Source organism: Cynocephalus volans, chromosome 8 (assembly GCF_027409185.1).
Source record: "Cynocephalus volans isolate mCynVol1 chromosome 8, mCynVol1.pri, whole genome shotgun sequence".
Lineage (NCBI taxonomy): Eukaryota > Metazoa > Chordata > Mammalia > Dermoptera > Cynocephalidae > Cynocephalus > Cynocephalus volans.
This window is the reverse complement of record NC_084467.1, coordinates 118944720-118972605: the sequence shown is the minus strand read 5'-3', so window position 1 is coordinate 118972605 and position 27886 is coordinate 118944720. Positions and strand designations below refer to the sequence as shown.

General features: G+C 42.9%; 2 protein-coding genes across 2 annotated transcripts in view; one reads left to right on the top strand and one right to left on the bottom strand.

The window, feature by feature from the left end:
* Positions 1 to 8763, bottom strand: part of SDHC (succinate dehydrogenase complex subunit C) — a 50546-nt gene extending 41783 nt beyond the window's left edge. Inside the window, exons 1-2 of the mRNA XM_063104722.1 lie at positions 8686 to 8763; positions 2495 to 2551 (exon numbers count right to left, since the gene is read on the bottom strand). Coding sequence (XP_062960792.1) covers positions 2495 to 2551; positions 8686 to 8705 — 77 coding nt within the window. The 5' untranslated portion in view covers positions 8706 to 8763. The remainder of the gene's footprint in view (positions 1 to 2494; positions 2552 to 8685) is intronic.
* A 3902-nt stretch (positions 8764 to 12665) lies between these two features.
* MPZ (myelin protein zero) lies at positions 12666 to 16877 on the top strand. Its single transcript, XM_063106925.1, has 6 exons — positions 12666 to 12762; positions 15391 to 15557; positions 15846 to 16059; positions 16298 to 16433; positions 16585 to 16645; positions 16776 to 16877. The coding sequence occupies exons 1-6, from the start codon at positions 12666 to 12668 to the stop codon at positions 16875 to 16877; spliced, it is 777 nt and encodes a 258-aa protein (XP_062962995.1).
* Positions 16878 to 27886: the final 11009 nt, after the last annotated feature.

Below are 27886 nucleotides of genomic sequence, written 5' to 3'. Positions count from 1 at the left end.
TGTGCCTGGTTGTAGGAAGGGTGGCCAGTCCCCTTCTCCATGCCTCGGGTCACCGGGCAAGACCCCAAGGTGTGGACCTGGTGTGCCTGGTTGTGGGAAGAGGGTCTGGTTCCTGGCTCCATACCTTGGGTCACTGGGCGGGACCCAAGGCGCTGGCTTGGTGTGCCTGGTTGTGGGAGAAAGGTCCGGTCCCCTTCTCCATGCCCCAGGTCCCTGGGTGGGCCTCAAGGTGCTGGTGCAGTGTGCCTGGTTGTGGGAGAGAGGTCCATTCCTCTTCTCCTTGCCTCGGGTCCCTGGGCAGGCCCCAAGGTGCTGGTGTGGCATGCCTGGTTGTGGGAGGAGGGTCCCGTCCCCAGCTCTATGCCTCGGGGTCACTGGGCGCGGCCCGAGGCACTGGCTTGGTGTGCCTGGTTGTGGGAGGAGGGTCCAGTCACCTTCTCCGTGCCTTGGGTCCCCAGGCTGGCCACAAGACACTGGCACAGTTTGCCTGGAAGTAGGAGTGGGGTCTGGTCCCAGGATCCAAGCTTCCGGTTCCCAGGGAGGCCCCAAAGTGCTGGTGGTGTGCCTGGGCTGGAACTAATTTTTTGTCCTTTGTTTCTAACACAGGGGAACTTCCTATGGGAACCAGGACTTAAGCTGCATGGTTGTTTAAATTGCTACTTTGCTGCTGTTTCACTACGGAAGGCTTTTTGTGCAGCTCGGTGTTTAATGGTTGATCTCATAGGTATTTCCGGCTCTCCAGAGACCCAGTGGATCTGTGTTCTGTAGAATCTCTGATCTGGGCCTGAGTTTTTTCATCAAACTGTACCCCATGCAATTCTGTATTCTTGACCATTCTCCTCTGAGTGGTCCTGTGCTGACTGGGGGGCAGGTTGGCTGTCCTTGCTATGTCCCAGTGTTCTCCTGGTGTTCCCATCTCGCCAGCCGCCCATGCTCCAAATACTTCCCATGGGATGGGCCTTGCACTGGTCCCTTGCAATGACTCACCAGCCTCTGAATGGCTCCCTTTTTTCAGTTGTTCTGGCTCCTTGCTCCTGCGTGGGTCCATGGGAAACCTATTAGTGGTCTTGCTGTCCTGGGGGCCGCCAAGGCCCTCTTCTCTCCTGCTGTCTCCAAGTAACTCCATCTGAAGGGCACAGCTGCAGCTTCGGCCAGCTCCTGCTCCATGCACTCATCAGCTCGAGCCTTAAAGTAGCTGCAGCCCAAAATGCTCAGAGCAGCTTTTTCGTTCTCTCATCATAGTTTCTCCTGCCTTCATGAACTCCGTAGGTCTCTCCTTCTCTTCCCCTGAGCTCTAGTGGCCACAGCTTGGCTGATATTACATTTTTATAGTTGTAAATTTGGTTGATTTGTGGGAGAGAGTGATGCTAGGAACTGTCTATTCCACCATCCTGACCAGAACTCCGTACTTATTTATTTTTTAAAGATGACCGGTAATGGGATCTTAACCCTTGACTTGGTGTTGTCAGCACCACACTCACCCAGTGAGCTAACCAGCCATCCGTATATGGGATCTGAACCCATGGCCTTGGTGTTACCATCACCACACTCTCCCTAGTGAGCAATGGGCCGGCCCCTTAGGAGAAGTATTTAGAGGTAAAGGTCATGATGTTCACAACTTACCCTCAAAGGACTCAGTGAAAATAATAATAATAATTAAATATATATTAGGCTGAACCACACTAAACTGTCAATATTTGACCAGTTTTGACCTACAAAAACAATTCATATGGCACAACCTAAAATATATAGAGAGAGTGATAAGCAAATACAGCAAAATGTTAACAATTAAGGAATTCGGATAAAAGGCATACAGAATGACACTGCATTATTCTTACAACTTTTCTGAAGGTATAAAGTATTTCCAAAATAAAAACTTAAAAAAAAACAAAACACAAAGACAATTGTTGAAGTCAAAAGACCAGGAATGAATATACAGGAGGAAGAAATATATTTAAAGACCAAGTCCTGGAAGCTGCCCAAAATTAAAGGTTATAGGGGGGATAAAAAAAAAAAAAAAAAAAAAAAAAAAAGCAGGGCTGGCCCCATGGCTCACTCGGGAGAGTGTAGCACTGGTGGCACTGAGGCCGCGGGTTCGGATCCTATATAGGGATGGCCAGTGTGCTCACTGGTTGAGTGTGGTGCAAATGACACTGTGCCGAGGGTTGTGATCCCCCTACTGGTCAAAAAAAAAAGGCAGTAAGGGAAGAAAAACAAACAGAAAGGAAAGGAGAGAGAGAATTAGATATCAAGAAAGCAAATCAATGAAGTTAAATATAGCAGAAAAGCTGAAAGTAAGGAATATTAAGACCAAATATCTTTCCTTCTTCTATTCCCAGATGAGAAAAATAGTGACTACATTACTAAATTTTCAGCCAGCTGTACTTACTTTCATACATATCCCCCAAATCCAAGTCAACAACCTATTGCTCTTTCCTGAGGTTAAAAAAAAAAAAGTTAAATAATAATAATCTCCACAAATTTAGAAACTTACTTTCTGATACAGAGCTGAGGACTAAGATGGGCTCGGAGACAATGACGGCCAACGTGTCTGCATGAAAAGACAATCAAGAATCAAACATACATTTAGAGATCAACTTCAGTATATCAACTTCTCTATTTTTGTACCGTATTAGACTTAGGGGTGGAAAGATAGATTAAAAATAAGATGAAAACAATGACATCCTGTCCTTGAGATTATTTTCTAGTTGGAAAGCTACAACTTTAAGAAATGTGAGAAATAATCAGAAATATTACCTACACACGCAAAGTAAAGTTTTAGCTTAATAAAATAATACAAGGTAAAAGAACAATCAGAGGGGGAAAAAAAAAAAGAACAATCGAGTTGGTAATGTTCAACAGAGAAATACAAAACGTGATTTTTTTTTTTTAAGCCAGGTCTTACAGGAGGTGATGATAGGGGTTTAAAAAACAAAGAAAGGGGGGAGGGAGGAGAGGAAGGAGGGAGGGAGATTTTGGTGAGGGGCAACAATAATCAACCACAATGTATATCGACAAAATAAAATTTAAAAAAAAATAAAAATAAAAATAAAAAAAATAAAAAACAAAGAAAGAAACGAAGAAACAAAAAAACAGAATAAGCCATTGGCAATAGCAAGCATATAGCTTAGTTATGGCAGAGACCCACTGCAAATGGATGAATTGAAAAGGTTAAAGAACAAGGGATTAGTGGAGGGAGAATCCTAAATAGGTACTATCAGGATCTATCATCAAGTGTCAGAGGACCCACATGAACTGAAAGTCAAAAATTCTCTCTCTCCTGTAATACTGCAAAAACTATGGGAATGCAAAGATTTTTTTCCTTTCTTTTTTTACTACCCTCATGAAAAGATACTTAAAGAAGATATTCAAGTCTTCTGCTAAAAAGTTGCTATTTTTGAAATGCACGAGACTACTACAAAAAGTTCATGGAAAGATTTATATTATCTTTTAATTCTATTTTTCCACCAACCTTTTTGAAGTACCCTTGTATACATAACTGCCAGAACTGCTTTTCAAGTCAAAAACTAAAATGTGCCCAAGCATTCTATCTAAGGAGAATTTAACTGATCTGAAGTTTACACATGACCACTATACCCTTTAGTCATATCATTATATCAAATCTTTCCAAAGGCATTTAAGAAGGTGATCAGAGTGAAGTTCTGGGACTAAAAATTAAAAATATATTGATTCCACAAAAGTTTCTTGCATATCCACTATGTGCAAGGCACTGTAGGGATATAAGATCTCATTAAGATCCAATGATCTTGGGCTGACCCCGTGGCGCACTCGGGAGAGTGCGGCGCTGGGAGCGCAGCACTGCTCCCGCCGCGGGTTTGGATCCTATATAGGGATGGCCGGTGCGCTCACTGGCTGAGCACGGTACGGCCGGTCACAAAAAGACAAAAAAAAAAAAAAAAAAAAAAAGATCCAATGATCTTCTCCATACTGGCCAACTGCAAGGAAAAAAAAAAAAAAGTTACAATGATCTTCTAAAAACGCTCATCATGATGTCCCTCACGCCATTGATACTGGATGCACAAATATTTCAAAAGCCTCATGCTTCACACTAGTCTAGAAGGGCCCACTATTTGAAGGGAAAAATCCAACCAACACTTCCTTCTTCAGCTCTTCCCTCTTTCCAGCTTTGGAGACAAGAGGTGAATACAGACATTGTATACCAAAGGCTCCCAGAAAGAAGTGGGAACAAATCTCTTTAAATCAATTGAACTGTGACTCTGAAGTTGCAGGGCACACATTCCTCACACCAGCCTAGGCCCAGTCACTCAGCTACCCAGCAAGAGTTTGCAGATGTGGGTTGGAATCTATGGCGTGCTCTGTCTAGCGCTATTGTTTTCCAGACAAATACCAATGTAAACTTTCCACAAGGCCCTTACAGAAACTAGTTGAACAAACTCCAAAACCTTATTTGAAATATGACAAACGTAGCTATCTATCCTTGCCTTTCATGTGAAACCAGGAACTCAGAAAAAATTTTTCTGTTTCCATACAGGTGCTTTATATGCTATAGCTAGAAACTAAGAGTACTTAGTTTTATTTTTAATTAACAAGCCAGAACATATCCTTTCTAGTTAGTGTCACCGCCTTCCAAATGCATTATAATACTCTGGTTTCTCTTCAGATCGCATAAATCTTTCGCCTTTTACCAAATGCATTATACATGTCTCCCCAAAAATGTAATCATTGTTCAAACCTTTTTTGAAACTCTTCTTTGGATTGGGGCAGCAACAGTAATAAAGAAAGAACATGGGAAAGTAAAAAAAAACCCAGACTGGAGTCTTAGATCTGCATAGGTTATATAACTTAGGCAAATCACTGAGCTTCAGCTTTTTCACTTATAAAACAGGACTGATAATACCCACCTTATTGGTTGCTAGGAGGATTACATTAGAAATGTAAAGGCAGGCATTCTCTAAACTATAATACACAACATATATGTAAGATATTATTATTTCTTTGGTCTCCCCAAGGTCTTTAGAATTTGCATCACATTCGTTTCTAAAACCCTCAGTGGTGACAAAAATATTCATCAGCTGAAAACAGATTTGACTTAATAGACAAAAGTTATTCAAAGTCAACTCTATGTGATAAAATTGAATAACGTATTTTGTCTAAAAGAAGATGTGACTATAATATAATGAATTTCTCTTATATGACCTCTAAATTTGATCTGATGGTATACCAAAAAGTTTCATTAATGTCTGGATTAACAGTAACAAAAAAACTGACATATATATAACCTTTGAATGATATGAACAATCATTTGTGTACAAAAGTTAATGATTATTACCATCCAACTAACTCCCAAGCTATAACCTAAGTCATCCTTGATTTTTTTTCTCTCACCTACATATATATGCACAGCACCACTCAAACCTCTGTGGCACCAATCTCTTCCCTACCTATATCACCCAATATCACCAGTGCTAGCTCACTGAAAATAAAGCTAATTTCATCGTTCTTCTGAAAATAAAGCTAATTTTATCGTTCTTCTGCCTGAAAGTCTTTAACAGTTCCCCATTGCTTATAGTATAAGATCCAAACTGTGGGCAAACAAGGAATTTCTCAACAAGGGCCAATCCAACTCAGTGTACCTATCCTCCCACATTTTCCCTTCAGTCTCCATGCTGCCACACTGAATGTTGCATTATGCCCAAATACAGCAAGCCCTCTGTGTCTACATGCTTTTGCTTATGTTCTTCTCTGACAGAACCTCCCTCATAGCCTAATAAAATCATCCTTCAAAACCCAACTCCTGGATATCAAGCTCACCATTTCTTTAGCCTTATTTGCTGCATCTGTCATGCTCGCATACCACTTGTTCATATCTCTATATTAACATTTATTATGTTGTTTAATAATTAATCTATTTAGGGCCAGCTCACAGCTCACTTGGGAGAGTGTGGTGCCGATAACACCAAGGCCGCAGGTTCGGATCCCTACACAGGGATGGTCGGTTAGCTCAATTGGGAGAGCGTGGTGCTGACAACACCAAGTCAAGGGTTAAGATCCCTTTACTGGTCATCTTTTAAAAAAATAAAAATAAAAATAAATAATCTATTTATTTATCTTCTCTGCTAAACTTTGAGTTCCTCAAGGATAGGACTGGAATTCTTTCCATCCATTGCACCTATAATGTCTGACACATAGAAGGGGCTCAAAAAAAAAAAAGATTTGTGAATGACTATACTTATTTCAAACAGTAGTCTCTTGAATTGAGATTTAAGCCTTATTTTTTAGAGGTGTTTTATACATTTAATATGATGAGCATATTATGATAATATGATGACTGTCTGCTTAAGCAACATGAACATTATTAGATAGAAGCCCAGCTGTCCTTAGCATAGTCTCTATCTCCTTCTTGGCTTCAGCAAGTCATTCCTTGACTGAGTGTCAATGGAGTTTCTGTTACTTGGCTAGTTGCTCATCCCTGGCTGTATCCTGAACTGTTTAGGGAATACACAAAATACAGAGCACGGTTCAAAACCATGACATACAGTACTCTGATCACTAATAATTTTTAATCAGCCAAGCATTAAAAATGTATAACTGGTGGTAAGGGGGACTTGGGAAGATATTGGTCACAGGATATAAAATTTCAGTTAGACAGGAGGAATAAGTTCAAGAGATCTATTGTACAACATGATGACTATAGTTAATAACAATGCATTACATACTTGAAAATCGCTGAGAGTACATTTCAAGTGTTCTCATCACAAAAAAATATGTGAGGTAATGCATATGTTAATTAGCTCCATTTCACACACACAATATATACATATTTCGAAACATGATGTACACCATAATTATACATGATTTTTATTTGTCAATTAAAAATAAACAAAGAAGTAAATTTTTTTAAAAAGTTTAACCAGCATTTCTCTTGCGGGCCCAAGTTATTACTATTTTCTTTCTTTTTTTTTTTTCGTGGCTGGCAGGTAGGAGCACCCATTCACCTTCCTTGACCTGGGTGTCACCAATGCCATGCTCTAATCAACTGAGCTAACCAACCAGCCCAAGTTATTCCTATTTTCAACTCACAAATATGGAAACCACAATCACAGAATCAATGAACCTGACTTGTCCAAAATAAATGTAATAGTGACATTACCAGAACTAGAAACCAGGTCCTCGAATTTCTTAGGTGGTTTTCCTTTGAGCTTAAGTCAGTACATTATAAACAGTTCCAAATCCCTCTTACGAAATGGAATCAGACTGGGAACTTCTATCAGGAAAAAAACTGTTTTTAATTCCCTATTTCTCCTCCTAAAAGAACCCTTGTGAGAAATGGAGAGGAAGGCACCCTTCCCATGAGAACTTCAGATTAACACTAATGAAAAAGAAGTCTATTTCTTGGCACTGAATCCTAGTGTTTAGCACAGTGCTAAACAACTCGAAATGATACGGTCTGGTTACTTAATGAGTATCATGATCCTCGGTTTCTAAACACTAATCCTGAAAATCCTAAAATGAACTGTTTGAAACTAATATGATCACTTCAAGCTAACTGTTAATTCCACCAAAGGGCCCTAACATCTACCAAAAGATGATGTATCAAAGAATTCAAAAGCATTCAGTTATGGTCGAATCATCTGGAATAAAGGAGGCAGCTCTGGCACCACTAGCTTTGGCACACCTTAGAAAAAATATACATATGGAGATGAAAGGCAGGGAGAAAATGAAGGACTGAGATAATCCTGATCTCGACTCCAACAGGAATCATTTTGTCACAGAGGGAAAATAAACAAAGTCCCTCTACTTTTATGCTGGGTGACTGAAGTGGAAAGAGAAATGAGAAGACATTTGGAGAAATCAGGAATTGAAATCTCAACATCATTGAAGCTAACTTTCCATAACAAATAGCTTCCAAAAATAGGGCTGGCACAAAACTATACTGGGATTTGTACCACGAATTTCTAAAAGCACTAGTCCCTACGACTAGAAAGGCTCTTACAATGCGACTTAGACAGTGGTGAGTTCAGAATGGAAGGAAACCTAGGGTATTTCTCCAGACAGTGAATTGACCTTTTACAGAAAAACTGGGACACCCATTTCTCCACCTCCAAATAAAAAGATAAACTAAAAATGAATTCCCTGGGCTGCTTTGAGGCAGCAGAGGACCGCTCTGGGTGCTACTGCTAATCGCCAGCCCGGTAGGGGTCCAGGCCCCCTGCACCCTCAGCCAGGGACTCGTTGGGGAGCCGGACAGTACCCAGTCATCGCCAGCAGCAGCTAGCGTTTGCAGGAGTTAGAAGCAAAGGCAAAGAACAAGACGATCTCTCTCCCGAGGCCCAATCCCTAAAAAAAATCTCGAAATTTTAAGTTAGAGCTATTTATTTTCTCGGGGCTCGGCTCGAGGTGCGGCCCTACGGGCAATTTGGATAAGAAGTATTAGAGGTGGAGGAAGTAGAAGAGGAGAGAGCCGCGCGACCCCACGGTACGGAGTAAGTGACCCCGAAGCCCTGAGGAGCGCACCAGAGCGGCTGGGAGGAGGAAAGGGGAGACGGAGATGGGTCTCTAGGATTCCACAGTGCGTGGCCTCCACACGCACGGGTCCTCTCCCTGCCCCTGAACAGGATAAACAGATGTCAACAAGACGTGAGAGGCCAGTTCAGTTCTCCCGAGAGCCGCAGCTACAGACTCCCAGCCCCACACCAAAGTCACCTCAGCAAGACGGCAGCCATCTTGGGTTCCGGCCTGGACGGAAGTGACGCCAGGCGCCCCGCCCCACCTGAGGGCGGTGGCTGGGGAGGGAGGGGGCATGTGTCACGTGATAACTCGGGACTCTTTAAAAGACCTGTGCGTCTCCTCTCATCTGTGCCTGGGTGGTTTGCTAATTTTGTGTGGTTTTTAGGTTTTTCTCCCTCGCCTCCCTCCTCCGACTTTTACCGGAATTTTTGCCAGGATTTCGGCAGAAGCACCGCTGGCTCAAAATCTGCAGTCTACGTTTTGCAGTCATGTATCGCCGTACTGAACAGCGGACTTGCCCAGATTCTTCACTGAGGACTTCGCGGTCTCAGTTTCGCTTCCCCTTCCTCCCAACTCAGCCTGAAAACGTCGTGGCTGGCCGGCTGAGACACCCAGGAAAACAGACACTTTAGGCTCCCTCCCGTTCTGATGTAAAGATTCACCCAGACAAAGACACACATGTTGAGAACCAAGTTGGGGAATGTGGGGAGGAGCCGTGAGAGAACCTCCCAGACCACCATTCCTAAGGACAGGGAGTCTCCTCTAACCACCTCGATTTGGCCCCACAGTTCCTGAGCTAGACGCCCACTAGCTGAAGACAGCGTTCCATTGTTCCTTGTTTTAGCGATATGTGGGCGACACCCACAGCCAGAAGAACCTGGGGTGAGGGGGAGAAGGCGCTTTGAGATATACATACAAACGTGTGTGCGTGCGTGTGCGTGTGCGTGTGCGTGTGCGTGTGTGTGTGTGAGTGTGTAGTTTTGAGGAACCCAAGCACAGAAATCAATGACAGACGACTCACAACTAAAGAGAGAAAAAGAGCAAGTAAGAAAGAAACAGAACAGAGTGCAAAAGTTCTTGACCCTTTTTGGGGGGAATAGGGTGGAGAGGAGTAAGGGGAACAGCCTAGAGCAACTCCTATTCTACAATAAAACATATTCAGCTATATTCGTATTCAGATCTTATTTATATTTAGCACTTGTGCACTTTTCTTTTTGGGATTTAAATAGCACAAATTCAATTATTTCTGCATCAAATGAATAATAATATTTTGCATTTTTATAATTCTTGACAAAGAAAGCACTTTCATAGGCTTTAGGATTGGAAGGGACTTTAGAAGCTCTCTAATCCAATATTCTATTCAGTGCAGGCATCTCTGCAACATCTCTGACAGCTGTTCTAGACTGCTTCAACACTTTCAGTGATGGTTACCTCAAAAAACAAGTTTCATTTAGTGAACAGCTTAATCATTAGAAAGTTGCAATATTAAAATACAGCTTTCTGCTATTGAACTTCTAGTCATTGATCATACTTTGGCCCTCTGGAGTTTCACATTAATAAATCCAACAAATGCCTCTTTCACTTTGCTCTTTAAATAATTTCTTTTAACATGTATGCATTGACTTTTCACCCAAGTCTGTGAAAAGTGCGGTGGGAGATTCAAAGATACAGACATGTTTTTTGTCCTCAAAAAGCTTATAGCCTTAGCAGGATCAATAAATAAGAAATACAATAAAGAAAGTAGCAATCCTATGAAAAGGGTGTAGATAAAAGGGGTAGGTAGATAAGGAGAAAGTGATTACTTACAGCTGGGAACACGGGATTAGATAAGAATGTTGACTCTAACATCCTGTAAACATTTGTTGATGATGATTTTGGTCACGGAGTGTATGTATCAAGCCCCATATATATATATATGTATAAATATATATATTTTAAGATGACCGGTAAGGGGATCTTAACTCTTGACTTGGTGTTCTCAGCACCATGCTCTCCCAAGTGAGTGAACCGGCCATCCCTATATAGGGATCCGAACCCGTGGCCTTGGTGTTATCAGCACCACACTCTCCCAAGTGAGCCACAGGCTGGCCCCTTCAAGCCCATATTTAGAGCTCCACAACCTAAATCTAATAGTAATCACCAAACTCACCAGGAAGGTGGTCTAAGGAGATCTCAGGGAGGTACTGGGATACTGTGGCTTTACTCTGTGAGCCTACAATGGTCTCATAGCAGGAATAACAATGACCTCCCACTGAAATTAACCTCTACAACCTGTAACTGATGTAACTGATGGAAATGAATTACAATGAAATTCAAACCAAACTTTAAGTCAAGGCCCTTATTACTAGAGTTTATCTTAAAAGTCAACAGGAGAGCGATGGTTAGCTTGCACAGTTGGTTAAAGTATGGTTCTGATAACACCAAGGTCCAGGCATCATCCCTTTACTGGCCAGCTGCCAAAAAAATTTTTAAATTAAAAAAGAAAAAGTAAGCTGGAGGAAGAAGCAGGGTCTAGCCAAGACTTGAGGTGAGAGAAAGGAAGGGGAAGAGAGAAGGAAAAACAGTCTAAATGAGAGTATGGGTACTGGCCAGCCACCAAAAATAAAATAAATGGGAGTATGTGAGGTTCAGTGATAAGCAAAAGCATTTCAGATGATTCTAAGGAGGGAAACAAAGGAGTCAGCAATCAAGAGAGCTCAGTCTGAAAGATTTTTTGGCCAGATTGTCTTAAAACTCAGTTCTGGTTGTGTAGACATTCCCATCCATAACTCCAGCCCAAAACCTTCAAGAGGTTCTCATGTTGTGCCAAATTAAATCCACCCTCTTTACTCTCATTTAAGGCCCTTCCCAAACTGGCTTCAACTTCTCTGTTCAGACGCATTTTCTACTATGCTACTTCAGGTTCCCCCAAATCAAGTCAAAGTGGATGGCAGAAGATCTGCCCTGAAAATGTTTAATACTTCACAAACCTACCCACCACACACACACACACACACACACACACACACACACACACACACACACACACACACACACACACACACACACACTCTCTCTCTCTCTCTCTCTTATCTCTTTGTCCTTGCTGTTCTATCTATCTGGTTACCCTGCCTACCCATTCCTTCTTTTCAAAATGACATTCATCCTTCAAAGTTGGTCCATATCTAACATTGCTTTCTAGACGTGACTACCCCTTCCTCTGAACTTCATTGATTAAATGAAATTTGTTTTTAATCTCTTGCATAGCTCACTTAGTCTTCCTGATGTTTCAGCTGTGTGTGCCCTCCTTTTCACTCCCAACACTTTGTTCATTCCTAAAGCAAGCATCGTGATTTATTACAGTCTGCTGTTGATGGGTTTGTTCTCTGATCCTCCCACCTCCGCCTCCCCAAACTAGATTTTGAACTCCTTGCAGGAGGAACTTAATTTTTCTCTTTCTATTACCTGCACTCCCATACTTTACATATAGCTGGCACCAATACTATTTTGTTGCCTTGCTCTAATTTGAAATGAACTTAAACTGCAACATGAGCACTAAAAGACTTCCTGACAAAGAGTTAAAAGCCAGGGGCTTCTTCCCTGTAAATTTTCCAGTGGAGAAAAGCTTTTATCTGAGAAGAGTCACCCAGGATGCAGGGAGATGGGCGGGAAGACTCCCAAAGGACCTTGTAATGAAGCCCGTGGTAGTCAATATAATAAGGGATATCCTATTTGCAGAGTTCTTGGGGAAAAACCTGCCTCTAGCTACTAGGACTCTGGGGGAGCTGTTCTTAGGAAAGGAGGCTAAGGAGGAATCCCTTTTCATGACCTTTGGATTAAGGTTTCCCTGCCCATCTGTCCCTCAGAGAAGTGTGTCTGTGTCCCTTTTTCTGTCCCTCTCCCTCACCACCCCCCAACATTCCAGCCTGGGGTGGGGGGAGGCCAGTAGACACAAAGCCCTCTGTGTATGGGGTGGTATGTGTCCCCCCACCCCTCTACCCAGAGTGTACAATACCCCTTCTGCTTCCTGCACTCTGCCCCCCCCCCACTTCCTCACCACCTCTCGATTGCACATGCCAGGCTCCAATTGGTTACTGGCTCAGGACAGCCCCCTCATGTTAGGGCTCCAGGGGATTTTAAGCGGGTTCCAGGAACCCCCGCTCAGTTCCTTGTCCCCCACTCTCTCAACCCCACCGATGTGCTGGGCCCTAGCCCCTGCCCCAGCTATGGCTCCTGGGGCTCCCTCATCCATCCCCAGCCCTCTCCTGGCTGTGCTGCTCTTCTCTTCTTTGGGTAAGTGGAGCCACCCCAGTCTGGGAGTCTTGGGACCCAGGTTGCCTCTCAGCAACCTCCCACTGCCTTTGCTACATTCCACTGTAATTAAAGAAAAAGCAGGCAGGAGCAGGAAGGTGATACTAAATTCAGAGAGAAAAAATACATATTGTTTGAAGGGAGGCAGTAAAGGTATTCTGTCAAGGGCAATCGTAAAAGAGAGTGTAGAGAGCTTCCCCTAGTGAGCATGGCTGGACTGAGGTTAGAAACCAGTAATGTGCTAGAGCCAAGCTAACATCCTTGTAGGGAGCAGTGTTAGAGCGTGGGAAGGAGCAGGATCAAACATCTGGGTTCTAACCCCCACTCATTCCCTAGTAGTATAGGAGGTACCTAACCGTAGTTTTCTGAAGAGAAAAGTCAGGAAATGTGAACTAAGGAAGGAGCCCAAGGTTTGTGGTCTCAGCTCCTCAGATCCTTTGTCTCTTGGTGCTTCAGTTTCTCTCTATGGCTCCTCATCTATTATGTGGGTGAATAGAATAGAAAGGAGGTTCTGTGAGATTCTGGAATCTGGTCCCTCTAAAGCTTTCTTCCTTCATGAGTTGACCAGCCCCGTCCTTGCCCCCTGGCAGATGTTGTGTGAGCAAGAGGTCAAATCAGGGTTGTTTGAATGGATCCTCCCTTCTCTGAATTGCGCTGAATCCTAGCACAGTGGGTGAGCAGTAGGCAAGGTGGGGTGGTGGTAGTGGTGGTGACTGCAGGGGAGGGAAGAGCTGGTCAGAATGTCCAAGGTTCTCTGCTGTCAGCAACTTGAGTTTTGAACCCAGAACCTAGACTCTTCAGGGCTATATTGGACTATTTTGGGCTACCCTAAGAAAATGTTAAGGATTGGGAGTTGGAGAAGGACAGTGTGAGGGAAATGGGGAGAGGGAATCATGGAGTATATGAGGGAGGGAGAGTTCTGTCCCAGCACCTGTCCCATTCGTAGAACCATTGAGCAGAGCTAAGAAGAGCAATGGTTGATATTACAACAGGAGGAATAGAAGTCAGATGCAGTGAATATCCTCCCTTGGGGAGATTACAGTGGGGATTTCCAAGAAAAGCCTAAGGCAGAAGTTTCAGGAGGTGAGTAAATGGTATTGCATGCTGAGGTAGGAGATTCAGGACTATGGGAGTGGGGGTGGGGTGGCATGCGCCCCCAACATTGGTCAGACAATGGGACATTGTTTGGTTGCCTCCTCCCCCTCCTGTAGAACAAAAGGGTCTACAGTTGTCCCGACCCAGGTCCCACCCACATACACAGTCTCCCTGGAATGGCCATCCTTGTGTGGGTGAGTCTTGGGGGTGGCACTGGGCCAGAATGCCCCAGAGAAGAGTGAGGATGGTGGAACCACAGAGGGCTCACGTGCAGAGTCATCTGAGCTCTGGCCTTGGTGTCTTGCTCTGCATCCAGCTTCCCTTGAGAGGGCTATGAGGTCCTTCCCTCCCTGACTCTCTAGTAAAGAGCAAGCTGTATGGCAACCAGAGGTTCAGCAGTGAGGATGGTTGCTCAGGGAAGAATTACATTCTCTAGTTATCTTCATTTTTTTTTCTGTGAGAAATTTGAGTTTGCTGTACTGTGAAATACTATGCAGCTGTTAGAAATAAGATTGGTGGTGGGCCGGCCCCGTGGCTCACTCGGGAGAGTGCAGCTCTGGTAGAGCGGAGGCCACGGGTTTGGATCCTATATAGGTATGGCCGGTGCGCTCACTGGCTGGGCGTGGTGCAGACCACACCGTGCTGAGGGTTGTGCTCCCCTTACTGGTCAGAAAATAATAATAATAATAATAATAATAATAAGATTGGTGTCTATGAATCAACATTGAAAAGGCTGGTCAGTTAGCTCAGTTGGTTAGAGTGCAGCCTTATAACACCAAGTCATGGGTTTGGATCCCTGTACCAGCCAGCCACCAAAAAACAAACAAACAAACAAACAAAACAATTAAAAAAAGTCCCCCAGGTACATAGATTCTTAAGCAAAAAAGAAAAATAAAAAAGAATATAATGCAATGTATATGTAAAAAAAGAAAGTTCCACAAAACAAAACTATTTGTTTTAAGTACGTGTATATCTTGAGTTTGTACTGAGTTTGATACACAGGAAAAGCATACACACTAAACTAATAGCAGTGGTTATATCTGGGAGGGGACTACAGGAAAGGAATCAGTTGGGGGGGGGCTGTCAAGGGACTTTAGCTTTATCTCTACTGCTTGAATAGTTTGTCAGAATAATGCAATATTATTACCTGTATAATTTATAATAAATTTTAAAAATATAAAACTCTGCATCTAAGGGACAGCTTAATAGTTAAAAACTGACCCAAAGGGAAAATAAGACTTGGAGACAAAACCCAACTTTTAGAAGTCCTCGAGAGAATTCTGCTACTGCTGATTTTATTTCCTCTACAGACATGCTGAAGAGCTGGAACAGACACAGCATTTACACTCCTCTATTTAGTTAGCTCAGAGAGATTTGAGCCTCAGGATTCGGTTCTGTCCTAATCTTTGCTATGGCCTCTGACCTATGACTCAGCCCTTGACCTCATTGATCTCACCTCCTCTATATCCCTTACTGGGCCCATGTATGTATCTAATTCCCCCTCTGTGCTTGCAGTGCTGTCCCCGGTCCAGGCGATTGTGGTTTACACGGACAGGGAGGTTTATGGTGCTGTGGGCTCCCGGGTGACCCTGCACTGCTCCTTCTGGTCCAGTGAGTGGGTCTCAGATGATATCTCCTTCACCTGGCGCTACCAGCCTGAGGGCGGCCGAGATGCCATTTCGGTGAGTGCCTGAGGGAATCCTGGGGTTAGATAACAGAAAGGGTGCTTCAGAGAACAACAGAAAAGAGAGCTTGCACTAAGGATGGGGTAATCCTTTATGAGCCATAACCCCAACTTTGGCAAGGTAAGTGGCAATCTTTGTCATGCTTACTAGGGCATGTCTGCACTGTCCTCCCTCCCCCAGCACTACCCTCTCTAGCCCAGGATCCCTTACTCTGAGGTTGGAACTAAGTTTGACAACCCTGTTCTCACTAGGGTCCTCTCACATGCTTTCCCTCATTCCTCATAGATCTTCCACTATGCCAAGGGACAACCCTATATCGATGAGGTGGGAACCTTCAAAGAGCGCATCCAGTGGGTAGGGGACCCTCGCTGGAAGGATGGCTCCATTGTCATACACAACCTAGACTACAGTGACAACGGCACTTTCACTTGTGATGTCAAAAACCCACCAGACATAGTGGGCAAGACCTCTCAGGTCACGCTCTATGTCTTTGAAAAAGGTGTGAGAGGGGTCAGGAGACAGTGGGTCTGGGAGGTAGTTCAGGGAGGGTATCAGGGAGGATTGATAGGCTGGAGGAAGAGGCAAAAAAGCTGGCCTAATGACCTTCAGGCTCTGGGAGGGTGGGCAGAGGGTAGCCTTGGCTGGGAGTCCTACAGCCCCAACCACAGGGAATAGGGCCAGCAACCACAGATACCTGTCCTTGCTCATTCCCCCACTTCTTTTTCCTCCTTTCCTAGTGCCAACCAGGTACGGGGTGGTGCTGGGAGCCGTGATCGGGGGAGTCCTCGGGGCGGTGCTGTTGCTGCTGCTGCTTTTCTACCTGGTTCGGTACTGCTGGCTACGCAGGCAGGCGGCCCTGCAGAGGCGGCTCAGGTAAGGGCGGAGCCTGACTCCCCTCCCCTAACCTTGTTATCCCCGGTCCGGTCCCGGTCCGGGGGTGGGAGGACCAAAGGAATGAGAAAGCTGTGTCTACTGTGCAAGGGGTTCTGACAAGACCAACCCACAGCACTCCCTTTTCCTGCAGCGCCATGGAGAAAGGGAAATTGCACAAGCCTGCGAAAGACACAACGAAGCGCGGGCGGCAGGTCAGCGGGACTTGGGGCCTGGACAACCTGGGGAGGAGAACCCTGGGAGTCGCCGGGCAGCAGTGAGGGGTGGGATGGGAACAGGCAAGCCCCACCAGCCGGGTGATTGATGTGTGCACACTCCCTCCAGACGCCAGTGCTGTACGCCATGCTGGACCACAGCAGAAGCACCAAAGCTGCCAGTGAGAAGAAGTCCAAGGGGCTGGGGGAGTCTCGCAAGGATAAGAAATAGCGGTTAGCGGGCCGGGCGGGGGGTCGGGGGTTAGGGGCTGAGCCCTCCAAAGGCCCTCAGGTGGTGGTCATTGAGATGGAGCTACGAAAGGATGAGCAGAGTTCGGAGCTCCGGCCTGCTGTCAAGTCACCCAGCAGAACCAGCCTCAAGAACGCCCTCAAGAACATGATGGGCCTGGACTCAGACAAGTGATCACCACCACCACCCCAGGCCCTGCAGGAGCAGGGGGACCTAGGCTCCTCTTATCCCCCGCCTAGGTGCTTTCCTCCCTTGCTCCCCAGCCCTGCCCTGCCCTCACCTCCCTTTGAGATGTAAGTTTCATTCCAAAATTCATTCCCCAGGCACTTGTATTCTCCCCCAACTTCACTCCCTGGCTTTCTGGGAGCCCAGGGGCTGATCCACGCCCCCCCCCACCTGCCCCAAAGGCTGTGTGTTTGGTGCCTGTCCCTAAGGCACTGAGAAGAAAGGGACCTTGATACCCCCTGCCTCAACTCCAGGCCATCTGGCATTCTCATCCCCTGCACCCCCCAGCCTGTCCCTCTGGCTCTTTCCTCCTCTTCTCTCCCTCCCTCTCCTCCGTCAGATGGCCCAGCTCCATACTCTGTCCTGCCAGCTAACATTCAGATCATCCAGGGTTTATTTACATTGCTGATTATTTTTTATTTTTTAATCCATTATTTGTTTACCTTTGCTCATGTTCTGCCCTTACCCCCATGACTGAGGACCAATGACGTCATGTGACTTTTGCAATTCTCCATCCCCCATTGAGTCTTTAATGGAGAGCCAGCCCAAGCAGAGGGGACCCTGATCCTCAAACCTCAGCTATAGGATTGGTGCCCCCTGACCACTTTGGAACACTGTTCTGGGACTCAAGGTCTTGGGGAAGGAGAGAGAGAGAGACAGTGGATCCTCATAGGTCAGGGGGTGGAGGAGGGGGCAAATGAGCCTTAAGAAATGGCTTTTAAACAACCAAATAGAAAGCAGAAAAAGCAAATAAAATACAGGGGGGCAGAGAGAAGAAAGAGGCTGCACTCTAGCCACAGGAGATTCTTAGGATTTTTCTACATTCTGTATATTTCTTCTCAAAACTCCAAATGTTCTTAAATGTTTAATAAACACTGACATTTCCAGAGGCGGCTGTCTCCATCTCAAATTTCCTAATTCTCCTGGGAATAACCATTATTATTATTATAATTCTCACTGTCCCTTATGCCATCCCCAACCTCCCACCCTTCCTCTGCATCAGTTGGTTTCAGTTGTTGACTCTGGTTTTCATGGTGGGCTTACATCATGCACTAAACAGAACTCTGAAATAGGCTCACGAGGCACATTCATACATTCAACAAATATCCAAAGAGCTTATATACTGTGTTCTAAACTGTGTCAGGCTCTGCTTTAACATGAGTTAAAACAAAGAATCCCTCTTCATCAAGATCTGGATTCTAAAACATCCCAGACACTCACAAGCTACGTGACCCAGGTTAGTTACTTGACTTTGGTAAGCTTGTTTATGCATTTGTAGACACCTGAGGTCATGATATCTGCCTTCCTTAATTCCCAGGGTTTTTGTGAAAATCAAGTGAGATCCTGTGTTATGGAAACCTTTGCAAACTATGAAAATATATACAACTAAGGTATTAAGGGTCAGTCCCTTAAAGATGTTCCTAATTCTTGCCTAAAGGGATACACTTTACAGATTAACACCAATCCCATTTACCTCTCTAAAAATACCCCCACACACAACTTTGTTTTGTTGGTATAGTGTTTTAGATATGCCATTAATATCTCATTAGCTAGTTTGTCAGTGTCAATTTATGTATGCCACTAATATCCTAGAATCCTTAAAAGATTGTGGAAAAACATTTACATATCATTTTCCCCTGTGGGTCATTGATGGCAAAAAAAACCATAAGACTCCCAGAAATCATTTCTTCTCCTTGTTAAGTGGCTAAAGGTATGATTAACACCAGTTTTGCCAAAACCTGGAGTGCTAACCCATTTATTAACAGCATGTCTTCTACTTCTTTTAAAAGAAAAATTAACCCAAATTCATTTTAATATCAAAGCTAATAGATTCTATATAGCTTTTGGGGGAGCAATGAGAAAGGAAGCTTAGTCACAACTCAATAAAGTTGGGAATATCTAAGCTCAAGATTCTATATTAGTTAAGATGCCAAACTGTCTATTATTCATTAGATAGTTGCAGCTGTGTACCAGCCAGCTGCACACACACACACACACACACACACACACACACACACACACACACACACACACACACACAAAATGGTTGCAGCTGAATACCCTGCTTAAACTTCCTGGGTTGTTATGAAAGTCAAATGAGACATTAATTACACTTTTGTTCAAAAAGTTATCAGCCACCTGCCTTTTACTAGCTCAGTTTACCCAATTGTTTTAATATTTCTCATTTCATCAACTTCCTGGCACCACAGTACAGCTTTTTGTAACCTTTCTGCTATACATTTTCACAAGCATTGCACACTTCCATGGGTTTATCCAGGACTATTTCCATTTTCCATGATTCCCACCAATGTAAACCATATCCTTTTTGTCCTCTGCAATAAAGCATTAAGTAAAGCCTAGGATAATAATTCAGATAAACAGAAATGACATTGTTATATGGGAAAATTTGAATCCCATCTAACTATTATATTTAAATAAATCAGAGCTGGCCTGTTAGCTCAGTTGTTTAGCACATGGTGCTGACAAAACCGGGGTCAAGGGTTTGGATCCCCATACCAGCCAGCCACCAAAATAAATTAATTAATAAATAAATCACTCATGAACCTCAGGGCATAAATAATAACAACATTACTTTGACCAGGCATGTGAGCACTTTGAGAATAATTTAAAGCCTCTTTCAGGGCCGGCCCGTGGCTCACTCGGGAGAGTGCGGTGCTGATAACACCAAGGCCCCGGGTTCGGATCCCATATACGGATGGCCGGTTCGCTCACTGGCTGAGCGTGGTGCTGACAACACCAAGTCAAGGGTTAAGATCCCCTTACCGGTCATCTTTAAAAAAAAAAAAAAAAAAAAAAAAAAAAAAAAAAAAAAAAATAAAGCCTCTTTCAATGTTAACCTCAAAATAAAAAACAAAAATTATAACCCAATTTATGAATATACATATAAAAAATCTAAATAAATTATTAGCAAATAGAATCCTACAGTAGTTAGTAAAATAATAAACTATGACCATAAAGAATTTATTATGGAAATGAAAGAATGGTTCAAAAAGAAAAAAAGAAAGAATGGTTCAGTGTTAGGGAATCTAACAAAATTTATTATATTAATCTAGGGGAAAAAACAATTGTATCAAAAGAAGATGCAAAAAAAAAAAGCGTCAGTAACATTCAATAGCTATTCCTAAAAACCATAATCATTCCAGGTAAAATAAGAATAGAAATAAAGAAACTACCTAAATATGATGAAGATATTATTTTTAAATCATAAAAAGCATATGAAACGTGAAATACTGCAGCCATTGTCATTGAATAGAAAACAAGACAGTACATCCATTATCACTAATAATATTCAATATTGTTTTTCAAGAATTTAGCTAGTGTAATAAGTGAAGAACAAGAAACAACCTACATATATATATGAACAGAAGAGATAATTGTCTTTATTTGCAGATAATATTGCATCCCTAAAAAATTCTATGAGACAACTAGAAAACTATTGAACTAATAAATTAATTTGTAATGTGATTACAGGATAAATTTATTGCAATCTATAACTTGAAATATAGCTAGAAGTGGATATAAAGGGAAGCCCATTGATAACAGCAGAAAGAACAAAAGCAAAAATTGACAAGAAAGTACATAACCTGTATGAAGAAAAATATAAAATTTATTAAAGGACTTAAATAAGATATGAATAAATTTTAAAAATCATGTTTTATTCTATTAAGGAAGACTCAGTAAGATAAAACTGTCTTTTTCTACCAATAATAACTGTATTTAAAATACGTCACTGGAAGACTGGCCGGTTAGCTCAGCTGATTAGAGCACAGTGGCATAACACCAAGGTCAAGGGTTCGGAGCCCCATACTGGTCAGATGCCAAAAAAGATTTTGTTTTAATATCCTAGAATCCTGTCAATATGCAGGAGAATGAAAGTAGACCCATACCTTTCACCATACACTAAAGTCAACTCAAAATGGATTAAAGAATTAAATATACACCCTGAAACAATAAAACTTCTTAAAGAAAATATAGGAGAAACACTTCAGGAAGTAGGACTGGACACAGACTTCATGAATACAACCCCAAAAGCATGGGCAACCAAAGGAAAAATAAACAAATGGGATTATATCAAACTAAAGAGCTTCTGCACAGCAAAAGAAACAATTAACAGAGTTAAAAGACAACCAACAGAGTGGGAGAAAATATTTACAAAATATACATCTGCGAAAGGACTAATATCCAGAATATACAAGGAACTCAAACAACTTTACAAGAAAAAAACAAGCAACCCAATTAAAAAATGGGCAAAAGAGCTAAATAGGCATTTCTTGAAAGAAGATATACAAATGGCCAACAGACATATGAAAAAATGCTCAACATCACTCAGCACCTGGGAAATGCAAATCAAAACTACACTGAGATACCATCTCACCCCAGTTAGGATGGCTAAAATCCAAAAGACTCTGAACGATAAATGCTGGCGAGGTTGTGGAGAAAAAGGAACTCTCATACATTGTTGGTGGGACTGCAAAATGGTGCAGCCTCTATGGAAAATGGTATGGAGGTTCCTCAAGCAATTGCAGATAGATCTACCATATGACCCAGCTATCCCACTGCTGGGAATATACCCAGAAGAATGGAAATCATCAAGTCAAAGGTATACCTGTTCCCCAATGTTCATTGCAGCACTCTTTACAATAGCCAAGAGTTGGAACCAGCCCAAATGTCCATCATCGGATGAGTGGATACGGAAAATGTGGTATATTTTACACAATGGAATACTACTCAGCTATAAAAACGAATGAAATACTGCCATTTGCAACAACATGGATGGACCTTGAGAAAATTATATTAAGTGAAACAAGTCAGGCACAGAAAGAGAAATACCACATGTTCTCACTTATTGGTGGGAGCTAAAAATAAATAAATAAATAAATTCGCACACACACACACACACACACACACACACACACACACACACACACACAAAAAAAAAAAAAAAAAACCAGGGGGGTGAAGAAGACATAACAACTACAATTCCTTGAAGTTGATACGACAAGCAAACAGAAAGGACATTGTTGGGTGGGAGGGGGGAGAGGGAGGGGGGAGGGAGGTTTCGGTAATGGGCCACAATAATCAACCACATTGTATAGTGACAAAATAAAATTTTTAAAAAATATTACTTTAGGAATAGAAAAAAGTTTCATCAGAATCTCTGATTTGCCTAATCTCTTCGCTTACTCTCTCTCTCTTTTTTTTTTTTTGGCAGCTGGCCATTTTGGGATCTAAACCCTTGGTGTTATCAGCACCGTGCTCTACTAAGACAGTTAACCGGCCAGCACTTCACTTATTCTAAAAAAAAAAAAAAAAAAAAAAAAAAAAAAAAAAAATTAGGGATGTTCTAGAAACTTACCCCCATTTTGACAAAACCTAAAATTGGGGTCAGATCAGATGTGATTCAAATTCCTGCTGTAGGCCGGCCCGTGGCTCACTTGGGAGAGTGCGGTGCTGATAACACCAAGGCCACGGGTTCGGATCCTACATAGGGATGGCCAGTTCGCTCACTGGCTGAGCGTGGTGCTCACAACACCAAGCCAAGGGTGGAGATCCCCTCATCGGTCATATTTTTAAAAAAATTCCTGCTGTAGCTCTGTGTGACCTAGGACAAACCACTAGACTCTAGAACCTTGAGTTTTGTAAAGTTAATATCTTATGATTTATTTATAAGTAGAAACAGGATAACATAGGAAAATATTTGTAAACAATGTCACTAAGTACTTGGCATAGAGTAGAATCCGTGCTAATTCCTAGTCATCCTCCGCCTCCCCTTTCTTCCTCTGTTCAGTTGAAGGAAGTGGAGAAAACTCTCCCTAATTCACCATTCAGTGGTCTGGTGTATCACTGTCTGCTCCGCAATTCAGACACCATCACAGCTCAGCCACCATCCTGTTGTTCTGCAAAGTCTTTCTTTTCTTGGCATTAAGCATGGTCCCAGCTGAGACTCCATCAATCCTGCAGTCCCTTCTTGAGTGTCCAGCCCATGGTAAAGTCCTACAGCTTGGCGGTGAGGTTTGGGAGACTCTTTTTAGACAGACTACGGGTGGAAGCAAGAGAAAGACAGAATTCCTGAATCTTCAGACTAGTGCTGGATGGCTTTCCAAAATCTTAGGACAATACTTCCCAGTACCCCTTTTACTATCCTGAAATGAAATTCATATGAAATATAACCTATATACTTGACTTCTAAAAATAAATATAATGCTCTAACTGTATTATAAAGGTGAAATAAGAGATTAATTTATAATAAAATTATAAGTATTTAAAAATAAAAAATAAAATTACAAGTATTTTAATATGTAATATTCAGGCATGACTACACTAGAAGCATATAATATAGAAGTCAGAGCCTCGAATCTATGTATAGAATCACTGTAAATACAACAGCAACAAATGCAGACTGATAGGAGCATAGATATCAGTGACTTAGACATCACAAGTAGCATTGTCATTGATGACATGGATTTCTGAAATTGTAAACAACTCTTGGTAGGGTTCTGAACAAAGCAAATTACTTTATAGTGTTCCTCCAATCTGCACAGTAGTTGCATTTCTGGGAAATTCACAGTTTAAAACAGTGCAAAAAATACTTTGCATTTATATGTAAAATGGAGCTGGGTTCTAGGTTCCTTCAGATAACAGTTTTTTCACATACATTAAGATCCAATGGGGGCCGAGCCCATGGCGCACTCGGGAGAGTGCAGCGCTGGGAGCGCAGCGACGCTCCCGCCGCGGGTTCGGATCCTATATAGGAATGGCCGGTGCGCTCACTGGCTGAGTGCCAGTCACGAAAAAGACAAAAATAAATAAATAAATAAATAAAAGATCCAATGGGACTTTTAAAAGTCATGCTGGATGTAGGACAATTCTTTTTTGTGCAGTACTGTCCTCATCACTGTAGTATTGACTAGCATCCCTGGCTCCTGGATACTAAATACCAGGAACCTCCACCACAACCACCACCACACACACACAAACTCACATAACTAGTGCTGTGACAATCAAAGAATACCCCCCACAGATTCCCAAAATATCCCCTAGAGGGCAGTACATCCTCCTGTTGAGAACTTGGAATAAATGAGGCCTGGGATCCTCCCATGAGGTAGAGAAGAGTTTAGCTTTGTTTCAGGATATGCACACTGATTCACTGTTATACCCTAAGCCTGTGGACTCTTTCTTTCTAGGCCCACATATCAGCCCTACCTCCCAAATTCTGAGCCCCATTTCTATACTCATTTCACTTCAAATCACTTTTGATTCCAGAGAGCCTGGCCACAGGTTCCCTGGAGCACCAGAGGAGGCAGCTGGATAAGGAGACCAAGGCACTGATAAAATTCTGGGATGAGTCTGCTAGAACAGTCAGGTAAAGCCAGGATCTGGTACTTCCCTGGAAGGATAAGGTACCAGAGAGGATCCAGATCTTACCAGTCTGGACTATGAGGAACCAAATATGTATGCCTGAGCTCAGTCAAAGAAAGCTCTGTCCTCTCTGCCCTGTAAACTAGGCTGGACAACATCCTTGACAACCAATCTGGCTGCCCTTCACTCATCCAGTCCCTTATCAAGGTAGTAGGGGGCTGGCTGGTTAGCTCAGTTGGTTAGGGTAGGGTGCTGATAACACCAAGGTCTGGGGTTCAATGCCTGTACCAGCCAGCTGCCAAAAAAAAAAAAAAGAGCAAGCAAGAGTAAAAGTAGTAGTAAAAGTAGTATAAAGAGCACAGATTCTGGAGGCAAATGTCTGAGTTGTGGTCCTAGCTGACTCACTTGCTTTGGGCAGGTTATTTAATATCTCTGTGCCTCAGTTTCTTCATTTGTAAAATGGGGATAATAATTAGTAACCATATCACAGAGTTGTAAGAATTAAATGAGTTAATACTATGTAAAAGTGCTTAGAACAGGATCTGGTGCACAGCACTTTGTAAATCTTAGTACTATTACCATCACCATTCATGTCCTGTAGGTAGCATAGGGCTAGGGAATCACCCCAGCTTGGGAGAGGAGCATCTCTAACTAACTAAGATGAAACCTAAGTCAACAGAGAGTTACACACAGGTAAGAATACTCTCAGGTGATCTAACAGGAATGGCTCTCCTTGCTTCATTCTTGAAGATCTAGGTGATTGGCGAGTAAGGAAGGCCTATTTTGATGACAGTGATGAGGATGATGACCACAATTATGAAGATGACTGAAGCACTGAAGGAAGACTAGAATGCTGGGAGGAAGGGAGAGGATGTCAATACTACCTCAGCTTGATGACTGCAGGAGGGAAGTAGCCAAGGAGAGAAAGAGGAACATTTTCCTGCAGTCTTGAGAAAAGGCCTTGTCCCCTTAGCTGCCTGAATTGCCCCCAAGACCTTCATCTCCAAGTTTGGGCTTTGAGAAGATATTTAAAAGTATATCCCCCCCCCCCCGTTCATATCGCCAGACCTCTTCCACTTTTGTCGGTACTATAATCCCAGCTCTGCCACGCCTACACAGTTGAAAAAGTACCAAAAGAGATATCAGTGATACGGATGTGATAGTGTAATATAATAAGAAATATATATTTGGTCTTCAACCGCAGATCCTGGCACAGAGCTCCTAAAACCTTGGAATTTCCTGAGTGATGGAGACAAAGGGAGCATCTTCAGTTATTCGTAATAAGCCCCTTTCAACCATACCTGAGTTTATGCTAATGAGGTGACTCTTGGAGGATGGGAAGCTGACTGTCAGAGAAACCAACCATGTGATTAGAGGGTTGGAACTTTCAGCCCCACTGCCTGACCTCTAGGAAGGGGAGAGGGACTGGGGATTGACTTACTCACCAATGGCTAATGGTTTAATCAGTCATGCCTATGTCATGAAGCCTCCATAAAACCCCTAAACAATAGATTTGGGGGTTTGGAGAGCTTCTAGGTTGGTGAACACATCAAGGTGCTGGGATGGTAGTCCACCCATGAGAGAAGAGAAGCTCCATGCGCCACCCCCAGCCAATCCCATACTTGTCCTATGCATCTCTTCCATTTGGCTGTTCCTGAATCGCATCCTTTATAATAAATCAGTGATTGTAAGTAAAGCACTTTCCTGAGTTCTGTGGGCCATTCTAGCAAATAATTGAACCCGAGGAAGGGGTCGTGGGAACCCCTGATTTATAGCCGGTAGGCCAGAAGTACAGATCATAATCTGGGACTTGCAACTGGCATTAACACTGGGTAGTTAAAGTCACAATTGAATTGTAGGACAACCAGTTAGTGTCCGGAGAGTAGGAGAGTTGCTTAATGGAGTGGAAAACTAATACATTTGGTGTTAGAAGTGTTGCATATAAGAAAAACAGAGTTTTTTCTTTTTAGTTTTCTTCCTTATTTCTTATGCCTGTCTCTTCTGCTAAGCCATTTATAACAGCTTTACCAATTCCCCAAAGACTTTCAGTTTTTGCTCCACAAAACAAAGCACTCAAGAATAATTCCTCAGTGATTAGTACTCCAGGATCATTTCTCCAGCAGTAGGTAGTAGAGGGACAGGGAAGAGAAGGAGGGTTCTATAGCCCCAAGGAGGGGTCCTAGCCAAAACCCAGAGCCCCAAGGAGTTACAGGCATGCCAGAGAGAAGAGGATCAATTTAAGTGCCTATGGTAGGAATAAGCAGCCTGGCAGAGAGGAACTAGATTTCAGAACCTTTATTGAGAACTACCATTGGTTCAGCAAAAGATGTTTAAGTCTCTCTTTCTGGTCAGAATTATCTTTCCCAAAACGATGACAATGTTTTTGCTCCCATGCTTTTTATTAAAAATATGTATGAGGAGGGCTGGCCAGTTAGCTCACTTGGCAGAGGGTGGTGCTGATAACACCAAGGTCAAGGGTTTGGATCCCCATACCAACTAGTTGTCAACATATACATACACATACACACACACACACATATATGTGTAAAGATAAGCATAACACTTTTGGAACAAGAGATGATAAATGGAAAAATCATTTCAGCACTATGCTCCAGACCAGTGTGGCAAAAAACAAATCAGCAGGTATCCTCTAAACAGCAGAGTCTACAGGAGAGGCCAGAGAACTCCACCATTGCCTTAGCACCAGCCAATTCTCAAAAGTCCACATCACCAGGAACAGGGAGCACCTGCCTTACCTCAACGTCCACAGGAGCAGGCCAAGGTACAGCACCAGTCAATTCTCGTTCCATGTCCAAGGCATGAGAGAACACCCTGTTTTACCAGGACACATACCAGGTATGGCAACGAGGTTATCCTTTTATTTGTCTAAGAGGCCAGGACTAAAAGCCACCATGTTACTATACTGCACTCAGAACAGATTCCAAATGTAACAGTAAAATTTTCTTCTTTTCTCTGGCACCAAAAGGAGGAGGTACTTCATTTAACATGGGCCTTTCCATGAATTACTGTTCAATTCTCCTAATATCCTATAACCATCGGCTTGCTAGGCAAAGATAAACTTTGGGATAGGGAAATCACAGAGACAGAAAGTAGAACAGTGGTTGCCAGAAGCTGGGAAGAGGGGAGATAGGGAGTTATTGTCTAAAGAGAATAGAGTTTCAGTTTTATAAGATTAAAAAAGTTATCTTCAAGCATTTGACTTCTGGTTTCAATGTATAGAGGTCATTTTTCAGCAACGTAAGCTCATTTGAAAATGATCATTTTATTTAAGTCATGGTTTAAAATCTTCACTGTAACAGTGGTGCTCCCTAGTGACCAGAGTCACCTTCTCCTTCTCTTGAGTTTGATAAACAGTAGAAGGAGAA

Coding starts and splice junctions, on each gene's coding strand:
- MPZ (XM_063106925.1), top strand. CDS start 12,666: ATGTGCTGGGCCCTAGCCCCTGCCCCAGCTATGGCTCCTGGGGCTCCC. Junction 12,763..15,390: donor GCTGCTCTTCTCTTCTTTGG/GTAAGTGGAGCC, acceptor CTGTGCTTGCAG/TGCTGTCCCCGGTCCAGGCG. Junction 15,558..15,845: donor GCGGCCGAGATGCCATTTCG/GTGAGTGCCTGA, acceptor CATTCCTCATAG/ATCTTCCACTATGCCAAGGG.